At 42.8% G+C, this 23448-nt stretch overlaps 1 protein-coding gene across 1 annotated transcript; it reads right to left on the bottom strand.

The window, feature by feature from the left end:
• Positions 1-143: 143 nt before the first annotated feature.
• On the bottom strand, positions 144-13643 carry galr2b (galanin receptor 2b). The gene is made up of 3 exons (XM_053852842.1): positions 13584-13643; positions 10551-10932; positions 144-3534 (listed from the first exon to the last, which is right to left on the bottom strand). The coding sequence occupies exons 2-3, from the start codon at positions 10922-10924 to the stop codon at positions 2781-2783; spliced, it is 1128 nt and encodes a 375-aa protein (XP_053708817.1). The 5' UTR covers positions 10925-10932; positions 13584-13643; the 3' UTR covers positions 144-2780.
• Positions 13644-23448: the final 9805 nt, after the last annotated feature.

The raw sequence follows: 23448 nt of genomic DNA, 5'->3' as shown, positions 1-23448 counted from the left end.
GTGGGCTTCAACTCAATGAGAAACTATATATATATATATATATATATATATATATATACACACTTGGGTGATGGGAGTGGGACATCCATACTGTGCACCACCATTGAAGCACAGTTCGCTGCAATAAATAATTTATTCGGCATTTTTAACATCCGATGAATAGCCGAAATACGGAAATAAATACATATTTTGGACAGTTAACACTTTACAGCTCCATAAACTGAGCTACCATCGAAACATGAAGGAGGCAAGGGATGCAGTTTGTTAAAAAGGAGCAGCTTCAGGTGGAAAATCACAACTTCATGTTTCACACGTCTGAGGTAGAGCACGACACTGCAACAGAGATGGACAGAAAAAGCTTTTAACTCGAAGCACAGAAAACATCTACAATAGATGCTTAAAAGCGCGGTGTGGAACAGACGGAAGAAACATGCCATGAGAGGAGTCTTTTCCAAACAGTACAGCAGCAGGTGAGTTCATCCAATATCCACTACGTTTTAGCGTCAAACAGCAGCATCATTTCTGCTTTAGCGGAGTCATCACATTTTACAATAGAAGAGCATCTGCATGCAATAGAAGAGCAACGTTTCTGTCGTCACAGTTGCGACGTCTGAGACGTTCCGTTAAAAAGTGCTGAAGCGTTGAAACGATCCCGATACGGCAAGTTAACTAGTCAAAGTGCTGCGATTAAGGCAAATGGTGGAATGAAATTCTGAGGACTATCGGTGGTCTGACACCAAACACAAGCAACCCTGTTTCCATTTCCTGAATTAATATCTCACTTAAATTGTGATGAACAACATGAGCATGCGATGCTTTTGGTGTGATCCATGACTCTATATCATCTTTTCAGTTCAAACTTCCGCCTTCTATCTTTTGAAAGAATGGAGCGGCAAAAACACAAAACATTAAAAATGATTCAGATTCAGTTTCATTTTAACGTAGCATTACATAGCTGATACAATCAGAAGGTCAAAAATAAAAAAAATAACAATTCTGACAGCGACTTAGTAAATATTGAAAAGGAGACACAACAGATAGAAGTACAGGTAAATATAGCATACATATATAATAAATACTTAATTTAGTTCTTCAAAACAATACAAATATCTGATACATTAACATATCTCATATTCAATATTGACGTTTAGCTTCAAAAGAAATGTAACAATAAAGGTAAAGGAAATCTTTTGTTTTGCAATTTAGCATAAATAGTACTGTTTTCATATACACCGGAAGTGATTGTAAATTATTACATTATAACTCCTGCAAATACCAAAGTCTCATCTACAGTGTAAACGTGATCATTTTTCGCTGCCTGTCAAGTCAGTCAAGTTTGATCAATAGCATCGACAGAAGACCTAGCTACGTCTGCTACTTGCTGCTACAGGAAGCTATGAAAGGATGACTCCCTCCTGCAGAAAGATAAGTGGCAAAAGAATGGACAGTATTTAAAAAGATATGTGTTAGATTCTCTTCTTGTTCTTTCAGGACGTGGGTTCATGTACTGCTGTCCATTTACACTTTGTAAAGTTCCGCTAATACTGCACTTCCTGGGAGGTGTTTCCAGCCTGCCATTCAAAAGTGGTTGAAGGAAGGAAAAGCGGTTGAAGTGAAGGCTGGCGCCGACATTCTGATCCCACAGGTAGGTGACAAACAGCATCAACATTAAAGGCAAACAAGGGCCACATAAAAAGAACTGGTATGGCCACAATTGGCCCCCTGACCAAGGGTTTTGACACCCATGACCCATTAGTAACTGATATGTTCTCATGTCACCATTCGAACTATTGATGACTGCTGACATGCAAACATTGATGAACTCGAGTGACCGATCGAAGCAGGACTGGGGAAAAACTTGACCTTTTAAACCGTCCAATATTTTTCCATCAATGGCATCTGTGCCAATAAACCTGAAACCTGTCTCGTATCGTGATTTACTGTCGTAGGTGGAGAGGACAACACAAGAAGCAAGAAGAGCATAAGTTATGTTTAAAAAGAAATTATCCAAAAAAAAGTATAAAAGTATATTGGAATAAATAAACAAACACAATATTTGATATTATGCCGTTAAAAAAACCAAATATTTGAATTAATTTAGAAATGTATTTCTCGTTTATGCTTGCAGTTTTTATATATTCATATTTATATATTGTGCGTTAAAGTGGTTTTAATATTGAAGACTGAAATAAGAATAGAAATAACGAATTTAAATGATAATTGTGGAAATGCAATAATACAATGGAATATGGAACACTATAAATAAATAAAAAATATACATATTTAAAAATGCATCTTTATATGAGCAAATGCATTTCTAAATAAATATAAATAACTGAATAATTGTATGGTGACATTTTAGGTTATTATTGACAGGTAAATATTTATTTGTTGAGTTATTTATTCAATTATTTCGTCTTTTCTTTCAGTATTCCTCAAATCATTTATTCATTTATTTATATCTTAAGTCATTTTCTGTCCCTTTTAGCGTTCAATGAAGAGAGGAGAGAAATAATATGTGGCAGGTTACTCAACACTTTGGTGTGTTTCCAAGGCGACCGCATTGTTTCTCTCTCCTTAGAGAATTGGCGTTTCAAAACTAATTCAAAAGTATCTTTTTTTTTCTGGGTCCTCATCCTCTGGGACGCTCATAGAGCAAGTGATTCAGGGCAGAAGAAATTGCTTCTTGACTGTCTGAGAAAGAAAGCGCACTCCAGCTGCTGCTTTACACATGAGGGGATGGAACTCGGAGGTCACCACCGAAAAAGCCGCGGCGAGAGTCAAGTGTTCCGCAGGTTCAGCGACACGGTAGCCTCTCTCGGCTCCACCACCCGTCTGTTCGTCATTTCACATTCGTTCTGCCGCACGTGCTCCTCGTTCATGTGCGACACTTCGGTGGAGGCGGCTTCGAAGCCCGGCACGGTGTTGGCCACGTGGACCACGTGGACCTTGTTCCGACCGTGTTTACTGAGGATGCAGCTGAAGACCTTCTTGAAGCCCTTGCGGAAGTGCTTGGATACCAGCGCGTAGACGATGGGGTTGACGCAGGAGTTGGCGTAGGCCATGCAGTGGGAGAGAAGCCTGAAGGCGTAGGTGGTCTGGTTGAAGGGGAAGTCTCCATAAAGGTAGCACAGGATCACCACGTGGTAGGGCAGCCAGCAGATGCAGAAGAGCACGGTGACGATGATGATCATTTTGGTCACTTTGCGTTTGGCCCGCTTGGACTCCGACATGCCGTCCAGAGGGTCCACCGCTGTCCACAGGTACTTGATGGTCCGAGTGTAGGAGAGACTCACGATCAGAACGGGGATGACGTAGCCGAACATGAAGGTGCAGGTGTCCAGGACTTTGCGGTTGTGCTCCTCCCACCCGGGGATGCAAACGGTGCTGTTGGCGTAGTCGATCAGGTCGTAGTAGCTGAGATATGGACCGGCGAAGACCAGAGAGAGACCCCAGATCACCACCATGGCTACGACGGCGTTGCAGGGCGTCCGTAGCTCTCTGGAGCGCAGCGGGTAGCGGATGGCTAGGTACCTGCAGCACGAGACACGGTGCAGTGCAGTTAGGAGCGGTGAAATCGCAGTAGTGAGTTTCAAGATGGCCGCCGCTCTCGTGAAGAGCAGAACTGAAGAGAAACCCGTGTGATGGAAATACCTACACATATAATAAGATACATAAATAGTTTAAAAGGGAGGATTAAAATCACCCCTTACAGACAGTAGCCCACCTGTCAAGTCAAAAATATTTAAGGAAAAAACAGAATTAATAAATCACTCTTGTGTTGACAAAGGACATATATTGTAAACAGAAATATCCCCAGAAAAAAACACGGTGAATAAACTGTTTTAAAAAGGTGGGGTGAGAAAAAAGACCAGAAAATCATCAGCAATGTTCACCAGCACCTTCCAAAAACAAACAGAAAACCCCCTCAACTATTAAAAACAAGATTTATAAACAACAGTAATTAATTTTTAAAAGTAGCTCAATATTTTTTAAAGACTAATAATAGCATAATAATAATAAAATAGCACACACAAAATGGCAAAAGCAAATCCAATTTTCGAAAATATATTTGCAACAAAAATATCCCCAGGAATAACAAACTAAATAAACAGTTAAACAGGGAATATAGACATTTTGAAAATATCATCATCAAAAGTGTAAAAAGACAAAAATAAGTAAATAAACAGACTTTAAATGTAAAAAAAATGTAAAAAAAAAATACAGTTAAAAACAGAAAACGAATAAAGCATAAAAAAACAAAAGAAAAAATAGTATCAAAAGCAAAATAACACAAGACTAAGTTAGAATAGAAGAAAAAAAAGAATAAGATAAATAAAAACAAATGACAACTGAATGAATGGATACACAGAGGAGAACTTTGCTGAAACTTTTATTCTCCTTAAGCTGCCAATAAAAACAGCAACCTTGAAACTCAAAAATCAGTTTTGTTTAAAGGCTTCTCTTTTAGAGGAAGGACAGGAGTTTTTTTTCTTCCTTTGTAAAGGTACGACTGAAGGATTGAAAGAATGTTGTGTTGACCGTTTCCTCACAGTCTACTGCTAGAGAGCACTAAAGTCATCTTCTTCCTCACGGCATGTAGACAGCAGAGATACAGTCTGTGACTGTGATAGTGATAAAGCTAAAGCAGACAAATCATCAGTTGAAGCGACATGACATGCTTTCGCTGCCGTTTAAAAATGCAATTCATCTGTATGACTGAGCAGCCCATGATTTATGGATGAGACTCGGGGAGCTTCTGCAGGAAAGCTGTGTGGCCTATTCCACCAAATCCCTGCATCTGCTCTCAACCAGCTCTCAACTTTCAAAGGAAGAGCCTCGCTTGTCAGAAATGCGTCAAAACGCACTCGAATGCATTTGAAAAGAAGTCCACAACACCCTCATTGGAAGCTAGAAGAGCAGCTGAATTGAAAATGACACGGATTCATCTAAAAGGAGTAGATTATCAAGAAAATGTGAACAAAAATCACATGTATTTCCAATAACATTTGATATGAGTGTCCTCTTCGCAATTGTGCGTCTATACATGGTGAGAATTTCCCAGTGGTGGGCGTGGACACGTTATTTGGTGTGACTTTGATCGAGAAAACGTACTTTAATTTTCATTTCAATAGGAGAAAATGTTGATCTTCTATTGAGTATTATTGTTATTATTAGATATTTTTAACTATGAATATGTCGCTTATATTGCTTTTTTCCTTCATGAAAAATATAAATAAGAAAAGAATAAGAAATTAGCGTCAGATGTCTTATTTATATGGTGTTTGACATCACGCTCAAGTGTCATGAGTCAGTGCTCTCTATGGAATGGAAAGCAGGCTAACTGACCAATGAGCACTACTGAAAGATACCACGCACTACAGTTTAGACACTGAGTCGTTTGAAGTGCGAAAAATATCAAGATAAACAGACAGTTTTAAAAAGATGGCAGGAGAAAAAAGGCCAGAAAATCATCAGCAATATTTACTAGCACCTTGCAAAAATAAACAGAAAACTTTTCCCGCGTTTTGATGCAAAATGTCTGAACAAGGGTTGCATCGCCACTCTAGCTCTCTCCGAACATTGTGAACATAAACAGTATGTGCAAAGAAACCATTGCGCAAACTCACTTGCTAAATCAAGACCTTTATTTTTTCAATGATGCCACTGCACGAAACTATGTTGATGGTCCTCAAATGGGGCGAAGTTGAAGACCTTCCCATTTTTTCAGGTCTACGTCGCCATAGCAACGGTGATGGCTGCCATAAATAATTTCCCACTGCTCATGAACAGCACTCACATTTGGGTATGTGCGAGCGCATCTTACGCTACTTTATCCATGAAAATCGTTCCTGGAAATAGCACCGTGAATCTGAAATCATGAATGAGAACAGCGAGCAAGCACTTAGCATTTGCATTATCATGTTCCACGGCGGGGTCATGTTTTGCGCGTGGCTTGAGCACTACTCACACGTCATGTTTTTGCCAGTGGACCTGGCGGGGCATGGTGGATGGGATTCCTTGGCAGGAGCCTCATGGTTCCGCTGCCTTCTGAACCGCTTCCCTGCTTTTCGCAAATGAAGCTGCCCTTTCGGCTTCAGCCGCCTGTGACCTTCATGGGAACGTGCCGTAGCGCCGATGAGAATAAGCAGCTGAGTGAATAACTCACATTAGAGTCTGCCGGAAGCGCGGAAGCTAATAATGAGGGCGAGGTCACGCAGCACAATAATCACAGCACAATTTGTTGCAGTGCATTAGAAATGTAAATATTTATACGGCTAGCGAATTAAAGGTAGGAAAACTCTGCTCCCTCTTGGTATCCAGCCAAAGCACCCACATGAGGAAGCAAATCTCTTTCTTCGTAACATCTCTTTTCAACTGATAACCATGAGGTCTGATTCAGAGATGCCACCTGCTCCTCACCAACAATAACATCAGCGTGAATATTATCATGCAAAGATCGACTCTCTTTATTGCCTGTTTATATTCGGATACTGCAATAAACACTTTGATACACCGTCACAATACTGCAGTGTTCCAACACTGAATCCTTAACACGCTTCACTCTGGCCCTAAGTCATCATGAAGCGGCAGTAAAAATGACAAACGCCCTGCTCAGATATTGAAATATAAGCTAAAATGAAGATTACAGTCGGATAACTCATCTCAAGGGTTTGTGTTTAGATCACAGTCACACAAAGATACAAGATTTTTTTGTACATTCTGAAGTGTCTCTATTTGTCTTGCTCTTAAATTGTTAGCTGCTATTCTTGTTAGCGGAAACATGGACCTTTGAAGTGATGGATGTTTGACGCTTCAAGGGGAACCAATGATGCGGTGCCTTTTAAAAGTGACATGAGATGTACGCAAATGAGGCTGGTCTCACACACTCACGTCACACTCCTTTCTCATGCATTTCTCCAGTAAAATCTTGAGTTCTCGCTAAGTAAATCCTCTGGACGCTATTCAGAAGGAGGATTTAAACTTCCGAGTGCCACATGAACGCAACTTGGCATAGGATTATGGGACAGCGCACCCTATTGCATCACAGGCCTTTTATTGACCTTAAAGCGCTCAAAATGCACTGTTTTCGACCGCGTGTTTGTCAGCTCCACCAACAGAGAGGATCTCCCGGAGGACCGCAGACGAGAAGCAGCAGCTGAGACCGGCTGAGGTGTCGGATCTTTGGACACATGGGCGAAAACGTCACATTTTGAGCACTTTCATGTCAATAAAAGATGTGAGGAGTTCATGATTCAAGATCAGGACAATGCCCAGTTTTTTTCATGAGTCAGTCTCCATGCTGGACCCTGTTTTCAAAACTAAAGCTGGGTGCACCACTGACCTTCCTACGGTGCAGACAGCACCACTGCACCTGCAGCTTACAGACATGTGCGGCTTATGTATGAACAAGATCTATTTTCCTTCTTAAATTTAGTGCGACTCTATCATCCAGAATTTGTATTAAAAGTAAAAGTATATCTTTTTTCTTAAATTTCAAGATAATGGCTTAAATGATTGTACACGGAAGTAACAGAAAAATTATAGTCACTCGCTGCTAATGTGTACGTACAAGATAAGCTAACCTTCAGCTTCAAAGACTATCTCTACTTCCTGTTTCGGTGGGTATGCCATGACCATTTGTGCTGTTGCTGAAATGTGTTACCAACGCACCAACGTGTAGAACGTATGGAGTCATGTGACCAGTGCTGGGAACATTGTTTGAAATGTAAAAAGTACAATTTTGTACATGAAGGGAGCATAAGTGGTCCTCCGTCAGTGCGTAACTTCACAATTCCTCCGGAACGGAATTGCGAAGGTCCGGAATCAAGAGATTCGCTCAAATGTGTCAGTGACGTTTGGTGAATCTCTTGGCTTTTGATTTCTGGCTTTAAAAATCCACTTGGCAGGAGTCATGAGGGAACTGCTGAGTCATTCTCTGCGCAACAGAAAAAGGATGTGTCCTTCTGCTGTAGAAGTCAAAAGACTCCGAGGCAGCTGAATTTGGATTTTGAGAAGTTTTCTCCTCTCTTATCTTTATAACGGGGTTTCTGGGCGTAAACATTTCATAAGGCACCGGAGATCAATGTGATGTTATCAAGCTTTCAAACACCTGGCAGCTGGTGACTGCACGGAGTCATCAAAATATGTGAAGTCACACGGAGACACTGGCAGAGAGCCGCACACATGAGAGCGTGAACACTTGAAAGAGTCTGGCGGGGGCGCACACGCCTTCAAGACATTGGAAGATGAAAGTGTTTAAAAACAAAAAAAAAAGTCCCTCTGCATAGACAGGGTGCAGACAGAAGTCCTGCTCTCCACCGTGATGCTCAAGTGCTTTTATAAAGGCACACTCTTGTCAGTGACAAGAGGGAAAGTAAAGTAGACTGCATTTTAGTTTGTACATGATAGACGCAACAATATTCCACTATCCAGAGAATATTCTGGAAACCTAAAGATATACATATGTTTAACTGACGCCACAGGAAAATTATGTAGTGATGGGTTGATGAAGTTTCATGAAACAGTGTCACAAGTTTCAGAGCTTAGTAGGTGGTAGCAGTCTTTGCTTAAAAATAATGTGAGGTTTCTTTAAAACAGTTGTTCAAAGCCAAATATACAGTACCATCTAGTGGCCTCTAAAATGAGGACACTGTTTCATGAAACCTCCTTAGCTTATCACTGCACTGCATCTATGCTTCCCGACGAAACGCAAAATGTTTTTCGCCTCCTCTGTGGTTGAAATGGACTTGTCTCTGTCAGAATCTGGTCTCTGTGGGTGCATCACTGATCCTCTGTGAGCTCAACGTGTCACTGTTGCTGTTCATGGAGGCTGAACGGTGGTTTAATTCCTGCGGGGCTTTTGTCTGCGCTGTAAACTTCATTGTCTTGTCTTCAGGAAACAAGACTGCTAACCAGATCCTCAGCCACCATTCTTGTTCTTCTCCGCTCTGATGCATACGACAAATGATGTATTGACTCACCCTCGGTGTAAACAGCCCCATGAGATCAGGAACAGGGGGCAGCGGCTCCCTGACCAAGTCTATATTGACAGAGCCAATGAGCTGGTGGCTCAGCCATTTAATCAGCAGGGCGCCTCGGCTCGGATCAGAACTAATGTGTTCGCTATTCTGGCTCCTGCTGGGGACTATTGGGAAGCAGCCAGCAGCAGGTTCAAAGCCCCCAAAGATTGTTAGGCTGATAACAAAAAATGCTTCTCTGGAAGTCTTACTTTTTTGCCCATTAACTTTATTTGTGCTTGTGCACACAGCTGTCGGCGGTCGACCCCATGCTTGGACCATCAAACATTCATAGATCGTTGACCGATCTGGGATCTGAACCAGCTGTTCAGCAGAGGGTGGACATCTTTGTTTTTCAATATCGTGGCACGGCACTTCTCTTCATCCTCAGTGGCGTTCCTCAAGGTTCTGTTTTAGGTCCCAGTCTATTTTCCATTTACATCAGCAGCACGATGTGTCTTTCCACTCTCAACGCCTATCGATAGCGGATTCTCAAGGTTGTTACTGCTGACCGAACATGTCTTCATGATGTCACCTTCAAGATGACAGTTCCTTCCATTGAACCAATCTGAAACTCAGCACAGGGAGTGACTCCGCCGTACCAAAGGAGGCGGGAGGCGCAGGTGATATCACCACATGAATAAGGACCTAGGCCCCGCCTCACTAATCTGGCTTATCTTCACTGATACCAGCCTCAACCCCTTGTACCAAAAAATATTACTCATATCGCGCAAAATCTCAGTGGTCGATTGGACTGTCTTTTCCTTACCACCCAGGACTGGACTCAGGTGAGTCCTTACCAGTCATGATTCGAATCAAGGGATGCAATAGTCTTCAGTCAGGGCTCCTGGCCTATTGAACAGCCTGCAAAAGGAGCTCCAAATGTCCATGATCCATGTATATCCACCTTTAAAGTCATCTGAACTTCCTGCTTACTTCTGCACCAAATGTGCCTTTGCAGACTCTATTCCTTAACATGCTCTTGTTTACGTTCTGCTTTATCTATCTAAGTTGTGAAAGTTGCACTGTAAAAGTTGTATTGTTTTTTCCGTTCTTTTTTCCTTCATCTACTGATCTCCTGTGCTGCTCAATCCCTGCAGTCCTGAACCTTCAGCTGTAAAGCTAAACATCTGACAGCGATCTGGTTGGTGGGGTAGGCACACTTGCATCTCTCCAAACCCTGAAACACACCAACTGTTGTGTGAAATAGATGAGTCTGGCCTCGCTTCATATATACACAGCAATTGCTCTTAAAAAAACCAACACACCAAGACTGTGAAGAAGCGAATCCTTACTCTGCTGAGTCAGCGTGTTCTATGTCACACCTCAAGATCATAACCTCCCAGAACATATGTGAAGAGAAAACTAGCCATCATTTTTATTCGTGTATGTTTTTAAAAATTTGTTTTATAGTCACATTTGGAGCGAACTCAGCGCTGCTCAAACTGTCATTATCAGGTAGCTATTAGCACGACAATCTTGTTTCGGACCTGTCGGACTGACTGACTTTAAAGGGTGGGAGGGTCTCACCTGTCAACGGAGACGGCGGCGAGCGTGAAGCTGCTGGCGTACATGGTCAGGTTGATGAAGAAGTGCACCACCTTGCACATGAAGGAGCCGAACACCCATCCCTCCAGGGAGTAGATGGTGGCTTGGAAGGGCACGCAGAAGATGATGAAGAAGAAGTCGGCCACGCTCAGGTTCAGGATGAACAGGTTGGTGGTGTTGTAGCCGACCTGGCCGCTCCGCAGGAGCACCGCCAGCACCAGACTGTTGCCCACCGTGCCCAGCAGGAAGATGAGCGAGAAAACCACCGACACGATCACGCTGGCGGGGTTCAGTTGGTAGCTCTCCGACACGTTCGCCTGAACTCCCACTCTGCTGAAATCCTCAAAATCGGACATCGTGAACTCTAGAGGCGAGAAAACGGTGATTTAGTTTTGAAAATTTCAGCAGATATTTTTCGCTGTCTTGCAAATCATTTCTGTTACTCAGCAAACAACAGCGACTGAGACACACGGCGGGTTATTAGAGAACACCCACACACACTGGGATTTAATCAGCCATGTTTAAAAGTTCCTTCACTCAAACAAGCTCCAACAGACCATGTCATATTCCATTCACCAGCCGGTGAAGTGGGTTTGACTTCTGGCAGAACATGAAACACAAGCATCACTGTCGAATATTGACATTCACAGCAGGACCAATGAAACCAAACTGTGGTGGCATGTTAAAGGAGCTTTTTCCAGACCATATATATATGATGATATGCTGAATTTGGTTAAAAGATCATTTTAAAAAAGCAATCGAAGAGTGTGTTGCAAATGCATACATTTCCACTTACTTTATTATTACTTTATTTTATTTTTTTTTTATTTTGGCCCCATATTTCTTCCTTCCTTCTCCTCAGTTTCTGAGATCCAGCAATTGTGCACAGCTGGTACCGATCTGCAATCAACCTTGGCAGCTACATGAAGCACCAGGGTCCCAGACTTGTGTGTCAGATTTTTTATTTTTATTTTTTTTACCTGGTGCCTGAGTATTTTTGGTTGTTGTTCTCTACCGCGTCAATGCATCCTCAGTTTGGTGTACACTTTGAATTGTGAATGTGAATTTTTGACTTTTAACTTAAATTTTAAACTCGCGCGTCGCGTTTCCTGGACTGTTCTTTCAACATCTGCATTTGTGCTCCAACGTCTTCGGGAACTCTCCCATTATTATTATCATTGTAGATGTCATGAGATCTATTTCACAGTTGTTGTTTTTTGCTCTGTCAAGTATCTTGAGGTCCTGTTCACGAGTGAGGGAAAGACAGGGTGTAAGAGACAGACAGATGGACAGCATTGGTACGCCCTGATGGAAAAATGGGACTCTGGAGTTCCCCTTAGAAATGAGTGATACAGTCATCTGGGAGAGGCTCAGCATAGAACAAGAGGTGGCTCTTGTCACGTGATTTGATTCTTATTCATAAAGGACTACAAAAATAATATTTTCTGTTTGTTCACAATTCTTTTCCATTCCGCTTCTCCCTTCAGGGGTGGCCACAGCAGATCATCTTCCTCCATCTCTCCCTGTCCTCTGCTTCCTCTTCTCTCAAAGCTACAAACCTCATGTCCTCCTTCACCACCTCCATCAATCTCCTCTTTGGCCTTCCTCTCCACCTTCTGCCTGCCAGTTCCAACCTCAACATCTTCTTCTTCTCCTTCTTCTCCTCCTCCTCCTTCTTCTTCTCCTCCTCCTTCTTCTTCTCCTCCTCTTCCTTCTTCTCGGCCACAGCAGATCATCCTCCTCCATCTCACCCTGTTCCTCTGCTTCCTCTTCTCTCAAACCTACAAACCTCATGTCCTCCTTCACCACCTCCATAAATCTCCTCTTTGGCCTTCCTCTCCACCTTCTGCCTGGCAGCTCCAACCTCAACATCTTCTTCTTCTCCTTCTTCTCCTCCTCCTTCTCCTCCACCTTCCTCTCCGTCTTCTCCTCCTCCTTCTTCTTGGCCACAGTGGATCATCTTCCTCCATCTCACCCTGTCCTCTGCTTCCTCTTCTCTCAAACCTACAAACCTCATGTCCTCCTTCACCACCTCCATCAATCTCCTCTTTGGCCTTCCTCTCCACCTTCTGCCTGGCAGTTCCAACCTCAACATCTTCTCTCTACATGTCCAAACCATTACAATTGAAATTTCCATATACATGACAGTATTTTAATATTTAAATTTCAAGCCTCAATCAAACATGGGACTGTTTCTTGTTTCTGTCTTTTGTATATTGGAAAACTGACTTTATTTTCCATATCTGATGCAGAGTTGTCGCACTGCTGTTTTATATAGTCATGTTTGGGCCCTCAGGAACACATAATCTCTATATAAAGTGAAGGGAATACAAACCCATTGGATCTGTGAAACAAGTATATTTAGCAAATCAGACAGACAGAAAGGTAAACACCGCTTCAGTGTTCATTCGCTCCATGATCTAACAAAACAGAAGGCTTTGTCAAGCGTTTCACCGCTCCTTTGAATCCCCACAACAGATGCTGAACCGCCAATTATCGACCTGAAAAGTCGCCACTGGAACGCTGCGCTCAAACCAACATTAAAGCATCTTCATCTCGATTCAGAAGTGAACACTGCTTGTTCGTCTGCCTCAAATAATAAATCAAACTTAATTACTGGGTCAGGCTCGACGGCACAGACGACAGAGGATCACACACCCGGAGAGTTCCGGGGATGAAAGCGCTGTGTTGCACTCTACCTCTCTCATCCTTTTTTCATTCCCTTACATTCAATTGTGCGAAGGAAGAACTTCAAACTATCATCCCTCTATTGATGCCAGCTGCAGCAGACAACATAGCTCAAGAAAGAAAATGAATCATTGTGGAGAGCCGCCGTGTGCTGGAGACCCACGTCTGTGGATGAAAGAGCAACACGGCGTCTCTCAGAGGGAGCGACAAATAAGGCTGTTTTATTGACTTCATGAAAAGAACTTTGCGAATCAGCGGCTTTTAAGAGGCAGATTTGGCTTCCATGCAGATGAAGTGCTGGAATGAAGATGATGATCGAGGACCTACCGAGGGGTGTTGATGAGGAGACGGGATCCTCGGCTCAGATCACTCCCAGTGGTGCGTACTCTACGCCGAGATGCTCATAATGATCAGAGCTGCCAGTGCAATGCCGCTGCTCCCTCCCTCTCTCTCTCTCTCTCCCAGCCTCCTCCTCCAATCTAACATTCACACTTCACTGCGGAGACGGAATATGCTGCGGAGATATGACAGAGGGCAGCAACAGCCTGGACGTTTCAGCCACAACCGACATGATATCTTAAGTTGATAAGCGATAAAGTCAGGATGACCTGTTCATCGGCGACGCACAGTGTCGTCGTGTCTGGAGGGAAATGATGATGTGCCGAGACGTCGCCGGATTCACTTAAGACAGTCAGGAGGAGAAGATTGGATCAACACAATGAATCGGTTATGGAATATCCTCTCTTGGTTGGTTTGACCTTGAGGGACAACTTTGTCATTATCGTGTAATTCACATTGTCTCTGTCCCGTCAGAATCTTTCCGTCAGAAAGAGCATTTTACAGGTTCTGTCAGAGCCCTCTCTTCAACAAAACATATGGCTGTCAGGGGGATTGGCAGTTTGGATGGGGGTCTTTAGGTGGAGTTCAACACGAAGACTGCACCTTTACTCAACATGGCAATAATCATAGGGTGGACAGCACTTGAATGGCTTAAAGCATTGGCTGGACGAGGCTGAAGCGAGCCTCAGTCAACAGCACGCACCGTGCACCCCCCCAAAAGGGGACTTACTCCACAGATAGAAAGAAACCTATCTTTGGAGAAGAAAGGATCTATCCTCCTCCTGGCTGCAAACTATGTCGACTTCAAAGCCATTTCATCCAAGACAGCGTCTAGAAATTCTGTCAATAAAGGCTGTGAAAGGAGCATAAAAGAGAGTCGTGGCAGTCAACTCTGGAGGAAACAGGTTTGAATTGTGACTAGCAATGGGGACGTATTATGATGAGACTACTTTCAAATGCAACACAACTCAGCGAGGAACCCGCCGTAGTCCACCATACCACGCAACCATGAGTTTGACGGTATCATAACACCATCGTCTGCCTTTGAATGTAAACATGCTGCACGGCAAGTGATTTCCTCATCCAACAAATGCACGAACGGAGAGGCAACTGCGGAGCGCATCATTTGCATAGGTAAAGTGCATCACTTGAAAAACAAACATGCGAGGTACGGCTGCCCTTTTCTTTTCTGAGCTTTTATCAGTCTGCGAGAGGCGAGAAATTCGCTCCTTTGAGACGTCAAGGACTGAATGCTTATTCACTGTAAAAGGAAGTAAATTCAGGCACCGTGTAGCCTTGTAGTTTTCCAGTCACATTAGACACACTGATTTTTGTTTTTGAGCTGTGGGAGGAAAGCAGAGTGCTAAGCTGTAGACTCCCTGATGCTGCAGCACCACTGCTGCCTCCATTAATATTCATAAACTCCCAAATCAAAGTGAAACTGACACCACCACAGGAACAGATGGTGGGATATCAGCGCCTCCTGACCCATTTCTATTCTAAAAGTCTTTGCCGTCTCATTCGGGAGAGCGAGTTTACTTGGCGATGGATCATGAGACTGCTGTCCGCAGGCGTGGGGTGTGCACAAGCTTTGCTCCGCGGCTGTCGAGGGTTTCCACCACAGGAAAGCTTCATTTAAAATGAGACATTTTACAGCCATAACTACAACTTGCTTTGGCTTTAACGTTACAACTTTCATTTTTCAGGAGGGTTTATTGGCTGTAAGATGTAGTGAGTCATATCACTGGCATGCAGTCGGATGTTGTGTTCACAATGGAAGTGATAAGTACACAATCTACACCACACACACAGGTTCCCCTGGATAAACCACAGCTTCCATACAACACACAGCATCAAGAGATTCAAGAAGAATGAGGTTTTGAGGATCGAATATGACCAAGCCCAACTGAATCAGCAGGTCAGTAGGAGGCTTTCATTCCTGTTCAGATTTCTCAGGAGATCCAGACGCTGGTGCCTGTAGTTCTGCTGTATAAACTGAAATGTAGTGCATCCTGGTGATTCATCCGAAGACTTGAACAGAAAAGAGGCAGGATCTCGAATCGATCATGACCTGCACGAAAGAAAAGCCACAACAAATAAAGTTCTTGACTCTTCTTATTGAAGCGCCTTGCTCATTACACAACTGGTCTCAGCCTCATCCTTGAGCCACCAGCAGCCGCCCACACCAGATATTGATCCAGCCATCGTGACTCGGACCACAGTCCCGCGGGGGTTTCAGTCGCGTAACTAATCTACGCAGAGCACCAGCTGGCTTGTCTGTTATTATTTAGCAGCAAGCATCAGTTAATAAAAGTCAGGTTGACACTCATCTTCAGTGACGATAACAAACTAAATGAGTCATTGAAACTCAGAGGCATGATCGTCCTCTCCAGCATCAAAAGCTATTATTCGCTCAAATGAAAAGCTGCCTGTCTTTCCCAGTGGATCTCCATGAAACGCAACAGCCAGTCACGATTTCTGGCGAGTCCGACTCCTCATGTCGACATGTGTAGCTGTCACATCTGCTGACATTCGACACGCACTGAAGAACACGAGTGGAACACCAGGGCCACTCCAGTTATCATAAATGTCAGAGCAAGCACAGACATATTTTGCGTTATCACCTACCACTGAGTTGTTTGCATAGTGGTGAACATGGATTGGGCGAACATCAAGTCAAAAACAAAGTGAAACCAATCGCAACCAAACTGAGCATATGACCCCAGTCGGCTGACACCAACCTGACCTCACCACACAAGAGCTTCTGCACCAATTATTCTACAATGGTTTGCTTCCCCCCTTTAAGTCAGTGAATAAATAAAACTGAATTTTATGGAAGACATTTTCCCTCATTGAGGGAACCCAAAAGGCTTGTAAAGGCAAGGTTTTATAGTCCATTGCTAAACACTTATAAAGTGTGGTGCTGCTGCAACGGCTTCACTCCATGTAGGAATAAACAGGATGCCTCTGGTGTATTTGTCGGCCTCTTCTGTGACTGAGAAAAAAAGAACACAGAGGTTGAACGTGGGGTATTTTATTGGCTTCAATGTAAAATCATAAAAAAGTGATTGCAGCAACTTTAAATGGACAAATATACAACCAATAATGTTGCATCAAAAGTCAGGCAACTGGGTTGAAATTGAGGTTTAATAAAGAGGAGGGCTGTTTTCGTTGTTTCACCATGGCAACACGGACCAAAACTGGAGCTCAGTCGGTGGTAATGTTGGTTTAAAACATTATGTGAGGTTTCATTGAAATAGTTGTTCAAAGGCTACGATTTTACAGCACCATCTAGTGGCATCTGAAAATTAGGACACTGTTTCATGAAGCCTCATCCAACCTTCGCTGCTTAAAAGACTTCCTGGATCCGGAACATAACCATGCATTATGACTTACTGAGGAACATCAGAATACTGTGGGACTTGTGTCTGCTGGGCAAGACATTAAATGAATGACCCACATGATACAAATCCCACCTTTGAAAGAAGACACTAATAAAAAGGCGGAATGGCCAAATGACTTTCATTCCCTCTCTTCAACCCTGGAATCAGTTAAATGTAACCTCCAGAATAGAATAAATCCACCTGTTGGAGGGTCAATAATGAAAAGCCCACTGGCTCTGATTCGAGATAAAGACTGGTGCGCAGGTTTAATGAGATATTGGGAGCAAATGAAAGACCTGACCTTTATTATTCACCGGCAGCCGCACAGACAAACAAGCCGTCTCACCAGTCCATTTACCAGAGTCTCAGTGACACACTCAAAGATGCGGCTAATCTGGTCCATTACGAGACACAAGTGAAGTGATTATTTAGATCCCCGACGTTCTCTTAACTCTTGACACAATTCAAGGCGTTTGCTTTTAGTGGTTTATTTCATAAGAGACCTGCTGCGTAGCAGGTCTGATGTACTTTGTGGATGTGTTCCGCGATATTTATAGCAACCAGGTCACCAGGAGGGTTCTTTTCTGAGAGCTGCCACATGAGTTTTGGGCTACTTTGGTTTCTGGTGGTCAAAGCTGGAGAAGAGAAAGTGGTCGTGTGGGCAGCCATGCATGCAGGTCAACATACTTTGAAGTTGTTTAACTTCTCCTCTGTGATTCGAGTGTGTTACTGCTCATTTACCCCAGTGCTGACCATCAGAAGACACCAGTTAAATGCCGGGTGGCATCTTTTTATGACACCAGACAATCCTGCCTGGTCTTTTCTCTGATTTAATCTGAGTCCAAAATTCTTTCTTCTTTTTTCTATAGATTGTTTTAAGCTCCATCTCCTTTTAAAGCTAATAAAAGTCAGTACTGAAACATTATTTACTAACAGCAGTCAGGGTTTGTGACAATTCTTGCATTGACATTCTGGAGAGAATTGTCAGCTTTACTTCATCCAAACTGAGAACATATTGCTGAGAAATGCGGCAAGAATGAAGTGTTTCTCAGTGTGAGGAGGTGTATGGCCTGAAAACATTTGTACTTTGACAATGAGGCAGGAGAGCTGCCAGACTGCGTCACTCTGGACCCTCAGAAACACAACTGACGTGTACACAACTTGGTGTGAATGTGTGGTGTGGATCAAGTAGAATTGGAAGAAAGAATTGCCAACCTTTCCGTACAAGAGTCCAGTTTGTTGGGTGAATTGACGCTCATGTTCTCTTCTTGGTGTTGATTCGTATCACTGGTTTCCATAGCAACCCTAGATGGATTTCTCCTGGGGCAGGAGAAAAACATGGGATTGATATTCACCCAGAACTCAGGGAGTTACGTGCGGTTTGCAAAGTGGGCCTCACAGGAATGCAAAGGACGGCTGAATAATTGAAGAGCAAGCCAGAGGCTACTTTAAACAACACGGTGTGAAACACAGAGGTGATGGATGACAAGTTTTGTTGCATAAAAAAAAGACATTCAGTGTTTATCCTACAGCAAAACTGAAAGCAACATGAGAAAAACGTTCACGTTTGAAAGATCAAGAGCCGAGAGCGGCTTCATTAGCAACACATGTTCAATATAAAAACAGATCGATGAACTAGATGCATGTTTTGAATTCCGCACATGCCTCACTGAGAAGCGCTCAGGACACTGGCGGATCCTGCGTTACAGAAACCCTTGGTTAAAGGATACACTGGAGCCATGAGAGGCTTTCCTCACACTGAATTCAAGACACACGACTCCTGCCTCTGAAGAAAACGTCACATAAAAGTGAAACAACCTTGTAGCCCAAAACCCGGGATTATGACCGCAGAGGTGCCGATGGAATTTAAGAAATTCTGCCTCACATTAAACTCTATTCTTTCTGATCGGTTTCTCTCACTATAGTCACATCGGAAGCATCGGATAGAGTAACAAATCCACTTAAGGCTACAAACAATTTTCTACTCGCAGTGGACATTTCGTTGTTATGACAGTGATACAAATCTGAAGCTGAGAAGCGCCTTTTCCGGCATGATGCAGAGGCTCTGAAAAACAGAATTCATTTCGCTCCTATTTTCCAATGAAGCAGACCAGAGAAAATAAAAAGTGCCTCCTCAATTTCTTCACTTTTTGCAAAGTATTTGTGTAGCGTATTGCATGAATAAAGTTGTAAATTATTATTAAAATTATTGTATTGTCTAGTGGTGGCCTTGTGAGGCTTCGTGAAACGGTGTCGTCCTTATTAATATCAACAATATTTGGATTTGAACGACCTCACATCATTTTCAGGAGCAACTTATTCAACTTAAACATATGTGCTGGAGCACCAGCCGACTGTCACACTCCTGCTGAGTGTTCGCTGGAGAAATCAGGGATTAAATCCAACTGTCCAGACCAGGAGAATTGGAAGTGTGAGGTATTGTTGAGTAGTGATTGGTGAAACAGTGATGAAACAGTGGCCTAATTTGATGATGTTTTCACTGGATAAGCCATTCAAATCCAGTTATTAAGAACATGAATACAGCATAACTGACCTATTATTGCACACTACACATCAGACAGTGACATCTAGAGCCTTCTAAAAATAATTTTTCATGAAACATCATCTCAGAGTCAGAGTTACAGCATGGTTTAATCCATAAAACGCACCACAAACAAGACTAGATTTTTGAAAAGATTTGTCGATGAGACAAGACTTGACATGGACTTTACTTGACTTTACATTTTCTAAACTCTATTTACAACAGTATAATCGCATAAGTCTATGTCCATGTCAACCTGAACACATCATGCCGACAAGTTAAAAAATCTTATAGATAGTTGGTGACTAGTTGACCACTATAATGGTGGTCTCCTGCAGCCTTACTGTCATCACTACTTCTAGATGTTACTAGGTAAATATAACACCTGATGTGAGGTGACTCACCCCGTGCGTGCTTCAGTTGAAAGCCTAATGTGTCAGCACAAAACATGGAAGGGTGACTCCGGCAATACTCTGGGAAGCACTTGAAAATAGCACCTTGGAAGTGAGAATGTGTTGGAGACTTGGCTGAGCTGCATCCAGACAGAACCTAAGAGGACTCCACTTCACTTAAACAAGCAGGTTCACAGCAGCGATGTCCACCTCCCAAGTCGAGCGATGAACCAGGAGTGGCCCTGGAACACATCTAAGACTGTGTTATTTCTGCCAGCACATTTCTTGACAAGCTGGCGTCGCTAGAAGTGTCATATCCGAATTTTTTTTGGCTAAGTTTGCTCACTGGTGTCGGCTCTAATGGTCTGCAGCTGAACGTCGGAAGCATCTGCATGACCACCACCACCTCCGCCACCACCACCACCACCGGCAGAAGATGCAATTAAAACGCCCTGGCTGTGGGGGAGGGGCCCTGTCACCTCTCGCCTCGGGGCCCGTCACATGGGAATAAGGATATTGATGAGCAATTAATTGTAATGCGTAGGAGTGGATGGCGGTGATTCTACTGACATAAATGTTTCCAGCGAAATGTCTGATTTCCACCCGAGCATGTCGGCTCATGTTATTCCAGTGAGGTCACGCTCTTGCTGTGGAACATCTCACCCTCCTTTTTTCCTTTTTTCGGATGTTGTTCTATATAGAGGCTGTGTTTGTTGAATGAACAGATGCACGTCTCTCTCAGCTGCCGGTGTGTTTTGTTATGTTTGTGACACACAGTCTGCTGAGGGTTTTTTTTTTTTTTTTAATATACTATTGAGATCCTGGTTGGATGCAGCAACTTCTATTTGCATTGCATGAAAGAGGAAAACAAAAATGAGACAACAGAATAGATGGGTTTAAAGACAGTGAAAACAGTGAAAAGTATATATTGTCCACTGAAACTTTGAACATAAGAAAAAAAACAAAAACAAAATAAGCACAAACAAGCTGGTTTATTGATCCCTGACGGCAACCTCTGCTTTATTTCTATATTTATTTCAGGCACTCGTATTCAGTTAGTTCTGAACTGCTGGAAAATGTAGGTAAATTGTTGTCACGGTAAAAGTATTTTTTTAGTCTGTGCGTATTTATCTATAATAAATCATCAGATGAAACTATAAAACCTTCATATTTTTTCAATATCTATTCTTAAATGACTCAATTAAAGGTGGCTGGAGAAATCAAAATAAGACTGGAGAATAATCAAAATAAGAGCAGGAAAATGTAAAAAAAAATGTAGCCAGACTAAGCTGAAAGGAGAAAAATGGACCTTTCATGGCTGCCTTTCACAAAGCTTGGATCTAAAGCGCTCAATATTTTCTTTATAGCCTTTGCAGACGGCTATAAAGAAAACAATTAGTGCGTAAAGGTCACTAAGAGAAATATGACTGTTGGATTTGCCAGGACCTGCTCTCTTTGTTTTCAGATTTTTCTTTGGTGTTTTTGTGGCTCACAGAGGCAAGGACCAATATTTGGTACCTTGGTCCTAGTGGTGGATTGATGAGGCTTCATGAAACAGTGTCCTAACTTTCAGAGCTCAGTGGGTGCTTTAAAAATGATGTGAAGTTTCAGTGAAATAGTTGTCTGAAGCCAAGGATTATAGAGCAGACAGTGCCATTTAGTGGCAGCCAGAAATGCCGAAACCTCATCGACTCATCACTATTAGAACCTTCAGTTTGAGACTATAAATTCTGGCTTGCACCAAATACAAGGCCTGTGAACAGATTTTTTTTATCTCGACTAATCACACTAAAGCAGAGTAAACTAGCATCTATTCTAAATGTAACTTCAAGGAAGTTCTCACCAACACACCAATGCAACATTTGTTTACTACAACAACCCAACACTGCAGATACTGTCAATAATATTCTTAAGAATTACCTCAGAGGCACTGAATGCTCAACAACATGCCAAAAATCGAACATTGTAAACATTTATTGAAATTTAAAACCTTATGGATTCTTTCCTGTAGCTTTTTTGGGCAATGTTTTTCCCGTAGGCTTCTCCCTCTTGTTTTCAGGAGAACATTGCTGACCTACTTTCAGTTTGCCAGACCTTCCCCATGCTGCCAAATGACTCACTGGCTCTCGAAACTGCAGACGATTTCAACCCCAAATATTGCATTTTGTTGCATCGGATCTCAGCCACCATCCTTCAACCACAGCCAGCTCCCGTAGAGGTTTTTTCTTTAGTGACTCTCGGGGGACAATGAGACCTTCATTCTTGTCTTCAGCCATCTTGGGGCCAACAGTTATTCCTCCGCTGCCGTAAAAGTGTCTGACAGTTAGAAGCATTGAAAGGTAGGGAATAAGGTAATTCACTGGGATTCCAAATGTCAGGAGCAATTTACAGAAGTGCATTTAATTGAATACAAATCAGGTCAGCAGAGCAAGATGAGCAATTTTCTTGCTGCTTTGTCCGTCACTGCGTCCTCATTTTGATCCATTTTAGCTTCAATACGTCATGCTGTTTTTGACGAGACGAAAGCGGTAGAAGAGTGAATTACATTTTTTGAATGCATGTTTTGGATGGTAGCTGGTTTTATGGAGGAGAGAGTGGGTGTCTGTTTGTTTGAAATAAACTTTAGTGAGGGGTTGTTTTATGGGGTTATTATGGTTGTCAGGGTTAGGGTTAGGGTTAGGGTTAGGGTTAGGGATTAGAAGTTAGGGTTAGGGTTAAGGTTAGGGTTAGGGTTAGAGGGTTAGGGTTAGGATTAGAGTTAAGATTATGGTTAGGTTTAGTGTTATGGTTAGGGTTAGGGTTAGGGATTAGAAATTAGGGTTAGGGTTAGGGTTAGGGTTGGGTTAGGTTAGGGTTAGGTTGAGGGTTAGGGTTAGGGTTGGGGTTAGGGTTGGGTTAGGTTAGGGTTAGGTTGAGGGTTAGGGTTAGGGTTGGGGTTAGGGTTAGGGATTAGAAGTTAGGGTTAGCATTAGGGTTAGGGTTAGGTTTAGAGTAAGGGTTAGGGTTAGGGTTAGGGTTAAGATTAGGGTTAGAGTTAGAGGGTTAGGTTTAGAGTTAGGGTTAGGGTTAGAGTTAGAGGGTTAGGGTAGAGTTAGGGTTAGGGTTAGAGTTAGAGGGTTAGGGTTAGGGTAGAGTTAGGGTTAAGGTTAGGGTTAGGGTTAGGGTTAGAGTTAGGGTTAGGGGGTTAGGGTTAGGGTTAAGGTTAGGGTTGGGGTTAGGGTTAAGGTTAGGGTTAGGTTTAGGGTTCGAGGGTTAGGGTTAGAGTTAGGGTTAGGTTTAGGGTTCGGGTTAGAGGGTTAGGGTTAGAGGGTTAGGGTTAGGGTAGAGTTAGGGTTAGAGTTAGGGTTAGGGTTAAGGTTAAGGTTAGGGTTAGGGTTAGGGTTAATGTTAGGGTTAGGGGGTTAGGGTTAAGGTTAAGGTTAGGGTTAGGTTTAGGGTTAGGGTTGGAGGGTTAGGGTTAGGGTTAGGGTTAGGTTAGGGTTAGCGTTAGGTTTAGGTTTATAGTTAGGATTAGGATTAATGTTAGGGTTAGGGTT

Source organism: Synchiropus splendidus, chromosome 19, assembly GCF_027744825.2.
Source record: "Synchiropus splendidus isolate RoL2022-P1 chromosome 19, RoL_Sspl_1.0, whole genome shotgun sequence".
Lineage (NCBI taxonomy): Eukaryota > Metazoa > Chordata > Actinopteri > Syngnathiformes > Callionymidae > Synchiropus > Synchiropus splendidus.
Note: the sequence above shows the minus strand (reverse complement) of the source record. Positions and strands in the feature narration are given on the sequence as shown.